Source organism: Myxocyprinus asiaticus, chromosome 50 (assembly GCF_019703515.2).
Source record: "Myxocyprinus asiaticus isolate MX2 ecotype Aquarium Trade chromosome 50, UBuf_Myxa_2, whole genome shotgun sequence".
Lineage (NCBI taxonomy): Eukaryota > Metazoa > Chordata > Actinopteri > Cypriniformes > Catostomidae > Myxocyprinus > Myxocyprinus asiaticus.
This window is the reverse complement of record NC_059393.1, coordinates 24,825,785-24,841,674: the sequence shown is the minus strand read 5'-3', so window position 1 is coordinate 24,841,674 and position 15,890 is coordinate 24,825,785. Positions and strand designations below refer to the sequence as shown.

Sequence of the window (15,890 nt, the reverse complement as noted above, 5' to 3'; positions counted from 1 at the left end):
TTCAATTACAAAAGAATTATGTCATACACTTTTATTTGTATGGCGTGATCCAGTCCAGTTAACCTTAAGCTGGTTTGCTAATCGCCATTCAACAGAGGGTCGCATAAGGTAAGTTTGGCTAAGAGTGCTTCGATCTCTATCGAGCCGATTGCAAGAGCAAAACCAGGAATCTATTTGAACAGATTAACTGACTTTGATACTGTAAAAAGGGATAATTTTCTATCCGTTCCGGAGTGGAACTTCAATAAATTGCCCTTGAAGGTCTCTGCAATGTTCTGTCTTTTCTGAGTGCTGAAGTAAAGCAATTATTGTTAATTCACACATTTGATTCCATTATTCACTTGATCTGACTCCAATTTTATATTAATCTGACTCCAATTTTAAGTTAACCTCTAATTTATATTTAAGCTGTAATTAATTTCTGATCATTCTTTTAATTTAACATTTTTAGGTTATTGATTACTCTAAATCCTCTTCTATTCATTGTCCTTTTGATCTTTGGAGACTTACGCCGGCCATTATTAAATTACGTAAACCTCCCGAAAATGGATAGCCAGTTCCATTCTTAGTCAGCGGTTGTAGGGTTAACTAATATTGTCTGGTTTGGCTTGTCTCATAACCAGATGATATTGCCGCTTAGTCACGTACATACAACTTGCTAAGACGGATGGTGAGCAGTGACTGAGAGTCTTTAAATGGCTTTCTCCTACCCGGTTTGTCCTAGGTGGTTATGCTACCTAGTTGTCCTGAGTGGTTTCTCCTATATTAAAGCTCCAGTATGGTCTACCATGGTCTAATAGAATTCAAATCCTACCCGGTTTGTCGTAGGTGGTTGTCCTACCTGGTTGTCCTGAGTGGTTTAAATTCAAACTGAGAGTCTTTAAATGGCTTCCTCCTATATTAAAGCTCCAGTAATGATTTTGGAGGAATTCAGAATAAATCAAATAATAACAATTTATTTGTCAGGTAGGATATAAAACATTGTTGCAGAAATTCAAATCAAAGCCAACTTCACATGATCAGAATAAACAAGCATTACTAAAAATATAAGACAAGTCAAAGAAACATACCTGACAAAACTACATGCAGCGGTACAGCATGGGAGATCTGCTTACAGATCCCCAGAGCTTCCTGCCAACTTTCCTTAAATATCTAGACAGAATAAACATTGTGTACCAAATGATATTATCCTTTGAACAATGAGAATTTGGGGGTGAATGGGTTCGTGACTTCCTGGGGTTTAACCTTGTTAACATACAGGAGATAATTTCAATTGTAGGTCAAGGAGGGGGATAGACCTCCAGAATAATGCAGTATTTGGCAAAGACCTTATAACTTTGTTACCATTAGTTTTATCAACATGGGAAAGAGACCATTATACCAGTCGTACAGAGACCTCTTAAATGATATCAAACACATACAGTTGCATTCTTTGTTTTCATGGTATTTGTTATATTTTTACATATAAATCTTGTGTCTTTGTGTTGGTCCAGAGCTGTTCGCTGTTTGCTGTCATGTCTAACGTTTCCCTCTTATGTAGTTGCCCGCATCTCAGGAGATTCGTCTGGGCTTCGCTTCACACCACACCAGCTTCAATGGACTCTCTTTGGATTGCTCCAGACTACCACAACGTGCACACACTCCTCTCATGAACACACCCATTCCTTTCAGCTGCTTGTTGGATCAGCCGTCTGTGGCCGGCTTTGGAAATGCCTGTCTCTGACTATCTCTCTACCAGTGGCTTGTTGGATCAGCCATCTGCGGGTGACGTTGGAAATGCCCTTCTGTGACCCTCTTTCTACCAGCAGCTTGTTGGATCAGCCGTCTGCGGACAGCATTGGCCATTCAGTGACTCCACATTCTCTGTAAATAAAAGGTAGTCATTTGTCATCTCTGCTTTTGGGTCCTTTTTCCTCCCCCAACCCCCAACCGTGACAGAAGCCTGATTGCAAATGAGCAAGACTTTAAACAGTTTATTGGCAGTAGAAGAGAAAAACCAGACATAATATGCATTCAACAGTCCTGGTTAAAGCCTAACTTGGATTTTGTCTTATGGCGATATGTGGCAATTAGGCAAGATAGAAAAGACGATGGAGGTGGATAGTGTGTCACGTTTGTAAGACAGGGGATTCCTAACAGAATAATAGGGATAGGGAGTGAACAGAAATATGTGGTAATAAAAGTGTGGGGTGAGAGGAAAAAGTTAGCAGTCATAAATTACTACAACCCATGTAAAAGGCTAGAATTACGTAAACAAGCTTGAGGAAATGGAGGGACAGGATATAAATAATATTGTATGGTGTGGGGATTTTAATGTGCATAACACATTGTATAATAATGGTTAAGTAATAGAAGAGTTGTTGGATGGAAAAAACTTGTGTGCTTAAACGATGGAAATAAAACAAGGATAGATGTTACCACCGGAAATGAATCTGTGCTTGATCACACACTGGTTTCCAATAATATGGCACCAGTGTGCAATTGGAATGTGTATCAAGATGGAACCATAGGAAGTGACCATTACACAGTTTTATGTACAGTCAACATCTCTACATCACAGTCCACAGAAGGCAGGGGAGGGAAATGGGTTTTTGAGAAGGCTGATTGGGAGAAATTTCAGAAAGAAAGTGATAGATACCTGAATCAGATTGATCATAATATAGGTATAAAAACAAATGATAAATATAGACGCAAGCGGCAATCATCGGGGTCCAAGCACATGTGAAGAAATAACCAAAATAATCAGAATTGACAGAAATTATCCAGTGGATGCCAAATTATACAAATTGACTATATAAAAGCTGCTGAAAGCTGATTGGTCGATGGCGGCCATGTTTTTCAAAATATGTGACTGTCCTCATAGACCTTGATGACACCTTGGACAAATAAACTGCATGCAAAATTTCAAGTTGACCAGACCAACGGTCATAGTTAGAGCCATTTATTGAATGTTTTGTTTCAAACCAATGGTGCTTAAGGCAAAGTTGTATAGAATGAGGAGATTTACAGCATGGTCTGAATAACGTGCTTCTTTTTTAAACACAGCGGTATATACAACAATTTACATGCATGTAAAACGCAATAGCGCCTCCAGGAGGCCAATTTTTGTTAACTTTTGCACAGACCTCTTGGGCCAAGAGACAAATAGGCATACCAAGTTTAGTTCTGATCGGCCTTATTTAACCCTATATAAAAGCTGCTGAAAGCTGATTGGTCGATGGCAGCCATGTTTTAAAGATATGCGACTGTCCTCATAGACCTTGATAGCACCTTGGACAAAGACAGTGCATGCAAAATTTCAAGTCGATCGGACTAACGGTCGGTGCTTGGACCCCTAATAAAACAAGACAAGGTATAATATCAGCAGCATTAGAATCTATTCCTAAGTAAAGGCAAAGTAAAGAGGAAAGCAGTACCATGGTGGGATGACAAATGCAAAGCAACAGTGAGAAATAGAAATAAAGCATTTAAGCTAGTGAAAAGAACCCATAATTTTCAGCATATGATTTAGTACAAACAAGCTCAGGCAGTAGTAAGGAGAACAATAAGGCAGGCAAAACGGACATATTGGAGAAAGTACTGTGACTCAAATCGGAACAACACTTAGGTAGGAGAGGTCTGGGGGATGATTAAAAAGATGAATGGGGATAGGAGGGAGGAGGGATATCCTGTTTTGAGTAGTGGAAATGAGGTTGCAGTAACCAATAAGGAAAAGGCTGAGATGATGGTAAATACTTTTGTTACTGTACAGTACTGTAAACCAATTCTGAAAACTTGGGGGCACTAAGGAGAAAGGAAAGCACTGAGGGTGAACAAAATGTCCCATTTAGCATGGGAGAAGTTGCTGGCTAAAACTGGGAAGACTGCACCAAGGAAAGATGATATATGCTACATCATGTTGAAATTTAAGTATCGAGGGACTGAAGAAGGTGTTGATGTTATTTAATAAAGTTTGGGAAGAAGGAAGATTCCAGAGAGCTGGAAGCGATAATTATTCTGATAAGAAAACCTGGGAAGGATGCCAGTAAACCAACAAACTACAGGCCTATTTCCTTGACATTTCATGTCTGTAAATTGATGAAACGGATGGTCAATGAGAGGCTAATGTATTTCACGGAGAAAAGAGGTATGGTGGCTGAATTCCAAAGTGAATTTAGGAGGGGAAGGGGCACTATGGATTCAGTGTTGTGTTTGGAGGATGAAGTCAGAAAAGCTCAAATAAATAAAGAGACAGTGGCGGTAGGGTTTTTTGATGTGAAAAAGCATATGACATGTTATGGAGAGAGGGACTAATGATTAAATTACATATTATGAGAGTCAGAGGGAAAGTTTTTAACTGGATAATGGACTTTCTGAGCGGAAGATTAATCCAGGTTAAAACAGGGTCAGAACTGTCAAGCAAATATGTTGTAGAGAATGGAACACCACATGGGAGTGTTGTAAGTCCCACTTTATTGATGATAATGATATATTTATAAATATACCAATAGATATGGGAAGGTTTCTGTTTGCGGATGATGGGGTTCTGTGGAAAAGAGGGAGAAATGTGGAACACATAGTTAAGAAAATACAAGATGGGATAGATCAGGTTGAAATGTGGGGGATGAAATGGGGATTTAAATTTTCAGCAGAGAAGACCAAAGTAATGCTTTTCACAAGAAAGAAGCCCAGGGAAGTTTATAATCGGAAATTATATGGAAGTAACTTGGAAAGAGTTGAAAGTTTTAGTTTCTTGGGAGTGCATTTTGACTTGAGATTAGCATGGAGAGAGCAATATGAGATGTCTTGCAGGAGTGAAATGGGGAGCTGATACTGAATCACTGAAATATATACATATATATGCTCTATTAAGATCAAGGCTAGACTATGGGCGTGTGTTATCTGGATCAGCAGCTAAATCTGTGCTTGCAAGGCTGGACGTAATACAGGCTCAGGCTTTGAGAGTATGTTTAGGGGCAGTGAGAACATCACCATTGTGTGCACTTAAAGTTGAGGCAGGAGAAATGCCTCTGAGTCTCTGTCGGAAACAGCTGCCAGAGAGGTGAGATATGCAGATGGACCTCAAACTGCCTAAGTGTATATACTGTTGGATTATATGCCATATTGATGGCTTTAGAATGGGTTGAGCAAAACAAACCAAACAAAGTCCTAGTCTTTAGTGATTAATTCTCTGCCCTGTGCAGTCTCATGTCAGGTATGGCCAGTAATCGTCAGGATTTGCTTTACGAAATAATGTCAATAAATCAAGTATAAGTAAACTAGGTACTGAGGTCATATTCATTTGGGTTCCTGTTTATACAAGCATTATGGGTAATGAAAGAGTGGACAAACTAGCCAAACAAGCTGTCAAAAAAGAAAACAGACACACGTATTAGTCTCTCAAAATGAGAAGGAAAGGGCACTGTATGGAAAGAAATCATTAAAAAGTGGCAGCAGCAGTGGGATCGGGAGATAAAAGAAAGACATTTGCATTCCATTCAAAATGGAGTTGGTTTTGTGAAAAGGGAGGAATAGAAAAGAGGAGACAATCATGACTAGGCTAAGAATAGGACACAGTAATCTGAATAGTACACTTCACATTATAAGGAAGCATCCAACCGGCTTTTATGATCATTGTTAGATTTCAGAAACTGTAGAACATGTGCTTATTAGTTGCAGGAAATATGAAGTAGAGAGAAAGGCCATGATGGAAGAAATGAAAAGATTACGACTAACAGGAACAGGAGTAAAGTGTACATTGGAGTGTGGTGGGAGTGGACAAGGCAGAAGATGTTTGAGCAGCTTTCTAATAAGAACAGGATTGATGAGGAAAATATGACATACTAGACAATATAGAAGTTTAAAAACTCCAGAAGATGGCAGTAGTACAACATTTAGGATGCAAGCTGCCATTAAAACCCAAAGAAGAAGTTGTCTGACGCCCAGATTATCGGAATCTTCTGCGTTTTGCTACAAACTTGTAGAAATGAGATGATGTAAATGTACTGGTTCATCTTTCATAACATATAAACATATGTATTATGGATCAGATTAATGAGTGATCACAGTCGGTTTAAAGTCGCTCTGTTGGTGTTTATTCGGTTTTGTGTCAGTCGGGTGCAGGTGGGTGCGGTTCAGAAAAAACATTCACTCAACAGAAGAGATTCAGACCTTTAATTGCGATTAAATGTCTTTTATCAAGTCAAAACTTCCTGCAATTAACAACAATATGAAGAACACGTTCAAAACCCTTCTGTTCATATCACTCATGTGCGGTAAGTGTTGATTTCTATTTATCAGTACTTTCAGTTTCACTTTGAATCCTTCAGTAATATTCACACTTACTGATATTCTCATATTTTCTTATTATTGAAATCTATCACAATATTACAGGTCACATTCATTCAAATACACAGGACAAGTCTGGACTAGATTCAGAATGATCTTAAACACACAAAGAATTGATCATGACAGAAGCTTCCGGTGCAAAAAGAGTACAAAACAGACACATATAATATAAAATCCAGTAGATAAAAATATATGAGAAATACACAATAGGACAATAATGTATGTACAGTTATGTGTAAGGGAGTGTAATGTGCAGAAGAAAAGAGGATTTGTCAAATATAAATCTGAATTATATTGACACAATGGAGAGTTCTTGGGTGCATTTTTAACTGTTCATGAGGTGGATGTCCTGAGAGCAAAAACTTCATGTGTCTGTTCTGGTGCTCATACAGTCTGAGAGAGAAGTTTATTAAAGTATTAGTTCACCAAAAACATGAAAATTCTCTCATCATTTACTCACCCTCATGCCATCCCAGATGTGTTTGACTTTCTTTCTTCTGCAGAACACAAATTAAGATTTTTAGAAGAATATTTCAGCTCTGTAGGTCAGTACAATGCAAGTGAATGGTGACCAGAACTTTGAAGCTTCAAAAAGCACATAAAGGCAGCATAAAAGTAATCCATACGACTCCGGTGGATTCATTAATGGCTTCTGAAGTGAAACGTTTGGTGTGTGTAAGAAATAAATATTTAAAACTTTTTTTTATTATAAATGTTTACTTTCAGCCAGCTGTGGTGTGCATGTTCATGAGGGTGGAGTTTAAACTGCCTCTCATGTGACTTATGCATGTTGGCATGTCAATATTGTCGGATCTGTTGTGAAAAACACAGTGCTTCTGAATTTTACATATTTCACGCGTCACTCAGTTCTCGCATGAACTTCCTGACATGATTACATCTCGCCAGAAGCGAACATTTTTATTAAAGTTTTAAATATTGATCTATTTCTTACACCTAGCATTTTGCTTCAGAAGACATCCACTGGAGTCGTATGGATTACTTTTATGATTGCTTTGTCATTTTTGGAGCATGAAAATGTTGGACCCCATTACAGGGTTTTTCCAAGGTCAGAAATGGTCTTCAGTGGTGTCTGACATACATGACAAGTTTATTACGTTATTGCAGTTAATTTATATTTAACAAAATTAAAATTCCTGCCTTCACATGTTATAAGAATTATCGTAAATACAAGTTTCCAACTCAGAAGTTGCACTTTAACACCCCCCCAAGTCGTCATTATGACTGGTAAACTCAAATCAAATGATTCAAATGTTGATACCTGAGTTTCTGAGTTGGGAGGAGACGTAAACATTCAACGTTTAGGAGGAGAGTACAGTTTCAATAGTGAATGATGTTTTTATTCTCTTTTCTAAATACAACTGCTATATTATCACTTGCTGTTTTAGTCATAGACATTTAAGTATATCAGGAACTATTTGACACTTATTGTACATGTTTACACAGAGAAAATGGCATTTATTTAACCAGAATTAAAGTATCATCAGCCAGTTGTCTAGCATGTAAAACAGTGTCAAAATAAGAGTTCCCAAAGAAATATATATGAACCTGCATCCTCCATATTTCAACAACAAAGAACTGAAACATGACGTGCTCATAATTATGACTTCAGAAGTGGGAATTATGTAAGTAATTCTGATAGCAGAAGGCAGTTAAACATCTTATGTTGTAGCTGTTAGTATTTGATAAATGAATAATGATAAATATATCACATCTTTAGATTCTAGAGCCACTGACAGGGATTATTTTATTCATTTATTAAACAAGACTAAACAGTCACAGTTGGATCTGTTTATCAGTGAGATAAAAGTGAAATCTTGTTTGTTCTCCAGGTGTCTTGGGTGCAGATGAAATAAAGACAGTGATGGAGGGAGATTCTATCACTCTACAGACTGATGATACTGAAATACTGACATATAATCTGATACTGTGGAGGTTTGAAGGCGTTACCATAGCTCGAATCACTAAAGGTGAGATCAAAAATGTTACTGATGGGAGATTTAGAGGAAGACTAAAGCTGGATCAACAGACTGGATCTTTGACCATCACAAACACCAGAACCAACCACTCTGGAGTTTATAAAACAGAAATCAGCACCAGCAGCACAGGGACAATGGAGAAGAGTTTCACTGTTATAGTCTATGGTGAGCATTTTAAAGGAATCATTTACCAAAAAAAAAAAGAAAGAAAATTCTGTCATAATTTACTCTTTAATGTCATTCCAAACCTGTGTGACTTTCTTTCTTAAACATGTCTGCTCACTCTGCACCAGTGAATACATGCAGCGAGAATATGCAAAATATGAACAGTCAAGCCCAAAGTTCAGCCGGGAGATAGCTCTGGGAAAGAAACTTTCTAAACCTGCTAATACATGCTCTGATGAGTCTGTGCGTCCTTCCAGAAGACAGGAGGGAGAACAGACTGTAGCTCTGATGGGTGTGAGATGTTCTAGGCAAAATTTTAGGGACTGACAACCCCAGTCACACTATAAATCGTAATAAGTTATCAGAAATCAAAAGATTTACTCTCCTAGACTCTTCTAAAAAACACAAAACATTAAACACTAACAAGTCTCCCTCTTTCCATTCATCTTGCACAAAGACACATTATACAACGCTTGATTTTGACTAACTCTCCCTAATGAGTGCCATGCAAAGAATGCTGGAAATTAGAAATCCCCAGTTAACCAAACTAAAAATATTCATGTTGTCCCAACACAAATAGATTAAGTAAAGCTACATCATTTAGGGTTGTCAAATTAAAATCTAAATTAGAATATTCATTTAATTTAAGAAAAAAAATCACCTTTGAATGCTTAAATAAGCATTTGAAGATCGGATGTGTGCCAAGCACTGACAATGACTTGCTAAAACAGACACAGTGCAACATATAAATCAGAACACGGGTGTCTCACGTAGGGCTGGGCGATCTGGCCAAAATAAATTATCACAATATTTTTTTCATATCATTGGATATCGATATTTATCACGATATACATTTCATATCATTAATGGGGAAAAACTGCATTCTACATGTTTATTAGACCTCAAGAATGAATTAAACATAACTTGTTTGTTTTATAAGTAAACTCCATAGGGTAAGCTACCTTTTAAAGTACACTCACTTTAGGATTTAATCCAACTGTCTATAAGGTGTGTGACCTCTTTTTGTTGAAAGCCAATTTCATTATCTTCAGCTGATGTTTGACTCCACTGAAAGACTTTCTTGTGACGTTTCACTGTCCAGCTCAGTAGATGACGGTAATGCACCGGATTGCCAATTGGCAATAAACATCACCAGAAGAAAACTTTCTTTCCTGTGACAGAGCAATGGATCATGAAAAAAACATAATGTAAAAGAGGACGCGAGAAGCAGTTTTCCTTTTCAGGTGACGCTTTTATTTCCCCTCTTCCTCGACACCACTTTACAGTTACGTTTATACACTCTTTCAATACTAACACACACACACTGCTTCTACAAATAACTTCCACTACTCGGGAATCGTCACTCTGGCTCAGCTCTGTCATATCCAGTCCCCTACACTGAGCATTGTGTCGCTCTCTTTATGCCGCTCTCCCCGTGCTCACTGAAATTAGAGACAGGTGTTAGACATAATTTAGCTCAGGAGTAAGCGCCCTTACCGCTTTCTCTCTCCGGAGAGATGCTTGACCACGCCCCCGCTGCCACATATCCCCACCACCCGACTCAGGCCGGGGCGACATCCGGCCTGCCTACCACTCCCCCCCCCATTCCTGGAAAGGAAGTCGGCGACAGCCATCTGTGCCCCCGGTCTGTGGACCACCTTAAACTTAAACGGCTGAAGAGCCAGATACCAACGGGTGATCCGGGCGTTAGTATCTTTCATGCGGTGGAGCCACTGGAGTGGGGCGTGATCCGAGCAGAGGGTGAAGGCCTGCCCCAACAGGTAGTATCGGAGAGTGAGGACCGCCCACTTGATGGCGAGACACTCCTTTTCCACGGTGCTGTACTTAGTTTCCCTTAATGAGAGCTTACGGCTAATGTACAGCACCGGGCGCTCCTCCCCCCCACCACCTGCGAGAGCACAGCCCCCAGCCCCCTGTCTGAAGCATCTGTCTGTAAAACAAAAGGGAGAGAGAAGTCAGGTGAATGTAACAGCGGCCCCCTGCAAAGTGCGGCTTTAACTTGCGTGAACGCCTGTTGACACTGCTCCGTCCACTGGACCGGATCTGGAGCTCCCTTTTAGTGAGATCAGTCAGCGGGCTGGTGACGTCCGAATAGTTAGGCACAAACCTCCTATAATAGCCAGCCAGCCCCAGGAACTGTCTCACCCCCTTTTTGGTCTTGGGTCTCGGGCAGGTCGCAATCGCCGCTGTCTTGTCAATTTGGGGACGCACCTGCCCGTGGCCCAAGTGGAACCCCAGATACCGTACCTCCACCCGCCCAATCGCACACTTCTTCGGGTTCGCTGTGAGCCCCACTCGGCGCAGCGATCTCAGAACCGCCCTCAGGTGTTGCATATGCCGCTGCCAATCATTGCTATAAATGATGATGTCATCTAAATAGGCAGCGGCGTAAACTGAATGCGGCCTGAGGATTCGGTCCATGAGACGCTGAAACGTAGCCGGGGCTCCAAACAAACCGAACGGAAGTGTCACAAATTGGTGTAATCCAAACGGTGTGGAGAAGGCGGTTTTCTCACGGGAAATTGGTGTCAAGGGGATCTGCCAATAACCCTTCGTCAAATCCAATGTTGAATAAAACCGAGCAGTGCCTAACCGATCGAGCAACTCATCAACGCGAGGCATTGGATATGCATCAAATTTAGACACCGCGTTGACTTTTCTATAATCCACACAGAATCGCACAGACCCGTCGCTCTTAGGCACTAGAACAACTGGGCTTGGCCAATCACTGTGGGATTCTTCTATTACCCCCATATCAAGCATCGCATCCAATTCTTCCCGAACAATTTTCTTTTTGTGTTCGGGTAGTCGATAGGGGTGGCTACGTACCACCACCCCCGGCTCGGTCTCGATGTGGTGATGGATGAGGTTTGTACGTCTCGGTAGAGGGGAAAACACATCTGCAAACTCCTGTTGCAACCTGGCAACCTCCGCGAGTTGGCTCGGTGAGAGGTGGTCTCCGCAAGTGACCGGGGTGAACTGTTTATGTTTTGAGTTCACCTCCGGTCCGAGCTCCGCCTTCTCGGGAACCACCGTAGCCAACGTCACGGGGACCGCCTCTCTCCACAATTTTAGGAGATTGAGGTGGTATATTTGACGTGCGTCCCCTCTATCGGATCGTTTAACCTCATAATCGAGATCTCCCACTCGTCGTGTGACCTCAAAGGGTCCTTGCCACTTGGCGAGTAATTTAGAGCTCGATGTGGGAAGCAATACAAGCACTTTATCTCCCGGTGCAAATTCCCTTAGCTGAGTTCCCCTGTCATACAGTCAGCGCTGTCGTTCTTGAGCTTGGAGCAAATTCTCCTGTGTTAGTTGCCCCAAGGTGTGGAGTTTTGCTCTAAGATCAAGAACGTACTGAATTTCATTTTTACTGTTTGAAGGTCCCTCCTCCCAGGCCTCTCGCATTACATCAAGCACGCCGCGTGGGCGTCGCCCATATAGCAGCTCGAATGGGGAGAAGCCAGTGGAGGCTTGCGGGACCTCTCGTACTGCAAATAACGGGGTCGAGCCATTTATCCCAATTTCTAGAATCATCGTGCACGAACTTACGAATCATGTTTTTGAGGGTTTTATTAAAACGTTCCACCAGGCCATCCGTTTGAGGATGGTATACACTGGTGCGAATCGATTTAATATTTAATAGTTCGTACAGCTCGCGTAGTGTCCGTGACATAAACGTTGTGCCTTGATCGGTGAGGATTTCTTTCGGAATCCCCACCCGGGAGATTATTTTGAAGAGTGCCTCCGCAACACTGCATGCTGCGATGTTGCGAAGAGGCACTGCTTCCGGATATCGCGTTGCATAGTCCACTAGGACCAATACAAAGCGATGTCCGCGTGCTGACCGTTCTAATGGCCCGACGAGGTCCATTCCAATTCTCTCAAAGGGGACCTCGATCAAAGGGAGAGGGCGCAATGGCGCTTTTGGGGTGGCCGGTGGGTTAACAGCTGGCATTCGCGGCATGCCGCGCACCACCTGCGGACATCGCCGCCAATGCCCGGCCAATAGAAACAGGCTATTAGACGGTTCAGTGTTTTCCTTTCTCCTAAGTGACCTGCCATGGGATTATAATGAGCCGTCTGGAATACCATTTCCCGACGGCTTCTTGGAATCAAAAGTTGGGTTGTATCCTCTTTGGTTCGAGTGTCCTGTGTCACTCGATACAACCGCTCATTTATAATTGCAAAATAGGGATATGAAAGTGCGATGTCAGGCTGGAGTCGTTGACCATCGATAACTCTCACTTGGTCAAAGGCGTGTTTGAGGGTTTCGTCTCGCGACTGCTCCAAAGGGAAATCCCCCTCAGGGAATTCCCTGAGAAGGGGAGGGGCTGCAGCCTCTCCCCCTCTCTCGTCATCATGACGTGGAGCTGTCGAGGACGGCCCCGGCTCCGTCTCCCCTGCCAGAGCATCGCACATCACACATCTCCCTATTTTCACACAGGACCCATCCGCACAAATTCCCTTTAATAAAGCTTTAAAATCAGGCCAATCAGTCCCCAAAATCAGCGGATGGGTGAGGGGGGAACTAACCGCAGCCTCCACTCTATGCTTTTTCCCCCGGAATTTAATTGTCAGGGTCACCACTGGATACTTGTGAATATCCCTGTGTACACACTTCACCTTCACCGTTTTGGATGTGATCAATGCCTCGGGTTGAACCAGGCGTTGGTGGATAGTGGTTTGATTACACCCGGTATCCACCAACGCTTGGTGAGTACCCCCCTTGACATTTACCGGTATGCGGTACGCTCCGGCCCGGTCAGGGGCAGCCTGTGGGTGGTCAGAGACCTGCACCACCGTCCCCAGCTCCATCAGAGGGCACTGATCTCGGAAGTGGCTCGGGTCTCCGCACCTCCAGCAGGCCGGCCCAGGCGCCACGCCCGCACTTGCGTCGGCGGGCGCCCCCCCCTGAGGGGGAGAGCGGCGGGGCATTGGAGTAGGGGAAGGTGTCGCCTCCCACACCCGGGGAACTGGTCTCAGGGGCTGAGTTCCTCCTCGTCTGCGTGGGGCAGGAACGGGACCTGGAGAGAGAGCAGACGAGAGAGAGAGAGGGGAGGGGGAAGAAACAGAGGGAGGAGAGAGAAGGTAGGAGGGATCTTCCGTCCTCGGGATCGCCGCCATGTGGTCCTCCGCAAGTCGGATAGCTTCCTCCAACGACGCCGGGCGGTGGCACTGGACCCACTCCGCCGTTCCTTTTGGCAGTCGAACTATGAACTGTTCCAGTACCACCTGGTCGATAATTCCCTGGACGTCGCGATCCCCCGCTAGCAGCCATCTTCGGCAGGCGTCACGGAGCCGCTGGGCAAAGGCAAACGGGCGGTCAGAGCTTTCCAACTTCAAGCTCCGGAAGAGTTGACGACTTTCCTCCGGAGTGCGACCAACCCGTTGCAAGATGGCTTTTTTTAGATCTCCGTAGGCCAGGAGGCTTGACGCTGGCAGTTGTTGAGCCGCGAGCTGGGCTTCCCCGGACAGTAGTGGGATCAGTCGGGCTGCCCACTGGCCGAGCGGCCAGCCCCAGATCTCGGCGGTCCGCTCAAACAAATCCAGGAAAGCCTCGGGGTCGTCCGCCGCCCCCATTTTCTGTAATGCTGGTGGGGGTAACGGCGTGGGTGTGTCCGGGGTCGTGGCTGAGGATGCCCCCTGGCTGAGGAGGCTCCGGATCGCCTGCCGGTCCTCGGCTTGAGCATGCATGAGCTCGACAAACCAGCGGTCTTGATCTTGTCGGAGCTCAAGCAGCGTTTGTTGGTGGTTCCGATGTAGGCTGGCGAGGGCTTGGAGGATCTCCGCCAACTGGGAGGACTCTACGGGACGACCTCCATCCATCTTCGACCCAAACTTCAATTCCCGGGTTTCGGCACCAGTGTAAAAGAGGACGCGAGAAGCAGTTTTCCTTTTCAGGTGACGCTTTTATTTCCCCTCTTCCTCGACACCACTTTACAGTTACGTTTATACACTCTTTCAATACTAACACACACACACTGCTTCTACAAATAACTTCCACTACTCGGGAATCATCACTCTGGCTCAGCTCTGTCATATCCAGTCCCCTACACTGAGCGTTGTGTCGCTCTCTTTATGCCGCTCTCCCCGTGCTCACTGAAATTAGAGACAGGTGTTAGACATAATTTAGCTCAGGAGTAAGCGCCCTTACCGCTTTCTCTCTCCGGAGAGATGCTTGACCACGCCCCCGCTGCCACACATAACTAAATAGTACATAAATAAACCACATGTCGATGTCAGAGTTGTTGTGTTCAGTCGACAGCTGTTGTACTGCATTATCAGTGCTGTCTTGTTCGGTACACAACGAACCACTGTGGTGCTGAAAACAGACTTCGAATGTACACAAGAAATACGTCAGTCATTACCTTGGTAACGCAAGAGTTTAAGGACCGCGTTTACCCAAATAGTGCGCTTAGCCAGCTACAGAGAAAAAAAGTGTAACCTTGGCAACTGACAAGTGACCAATCGTGAGTCGTGACGTCACTACAGGCATTCCACCAGTACAGTTGAGCACGGTTGTCTAAGGACGGGCGTACACGGTGCGAGTTCTGACACTCACACACACTGTTGCTCATACACACATGCACTTGCACACATTTCTGGTCCAGAAATGGCATTGTTTATCCACCTTTTATGACGTGTGCACCATTTCTAAAAACAACAACTATATTTTATAATTGCACAAGAAGGATTGAAGGATTATTCATTTTCACTTTGTTAACAATAATCATTTTCCAGAGAGATAATTATTTGAAAAATATACACACCTTGTTATAACAGCATTTTTTACATTATAAGAGCCATATTTATGATATTGTTGTGTTTCAGTGCTAAATCACTAAAACAGTATTAATTCAAACAAGTTGATAACACTGTGACAAAGCTGTTCCAAGCCGCTTTCTCCTTACTAGTGAGCTTCTTGGGGAATTCATTGCACTCCAGGATCTTCTTTATCTGTGGTCCGACGAAGATACCGGCTTTGACCTTTGCCTCAGACAGCTTAGGGAAGAAGTCTTGTAGGTACTTGAAGGCTGCCAACTCCTTATTTAGAGTTCTGACAAATTGTTTTATAAGCCCCAATTTGATGTTCAGTGATGGCATCAGCACCTTCCGGGGGTTCACTAGTGGCTCCCACTTGACGTTGTTCCTCCCCACAGAAAACTCAGTCCGCTGTTGCCAGTCCCACCTGTGGTAGTGCGCCTTGGTGTCCCTGCTGTCCCAAAGGCAAAGATAGCAGGGAAACTTGGTAAAACCGCCTTGGAGACCCATCAGGAAAGCCACCATTTTGAAGTCTCCTATGACCTCCCAGCCGTACTCATCATACTTCAAGGCATCCAGCAAGGTCTTGATGCTGTTGTAATCCTCTTTGAGGTG

General features: G+C 43.4%; 1 protein-coding gene across 4 annotated transcripts in view; it reads left to right on the top strand.

Annotated features, from left to right (window-relative positions):
- Positions 1-5,876: 5,876 nt before the first annotated feature.
- LOC127439014 (uncharacterized) overlaps positions 5,877-15,890 on the top strand; it is a 30,612-nt gene continuing 20,598 nt past the window's right edge. For all 4 annotated transcript variants that reach the window (XM_051694984.1, XM_051694983.1, XM_051694982.1 and 1 more), the window contains exons 1-2: positions 5,877-6,254; positions 8,178-8,489. In XM_051694984.1, coding sequence (XP_051550944.1) covers positions 6,167-6,254; positions 8,178-8,489 — 400 coding nt within the window. In that variant the 5' untranslated portion in view covers positions 5,877-6,166. The remainder of the gene's footprint in view (positions 6,255-8,177; positions 8,490-15,890) is intronic.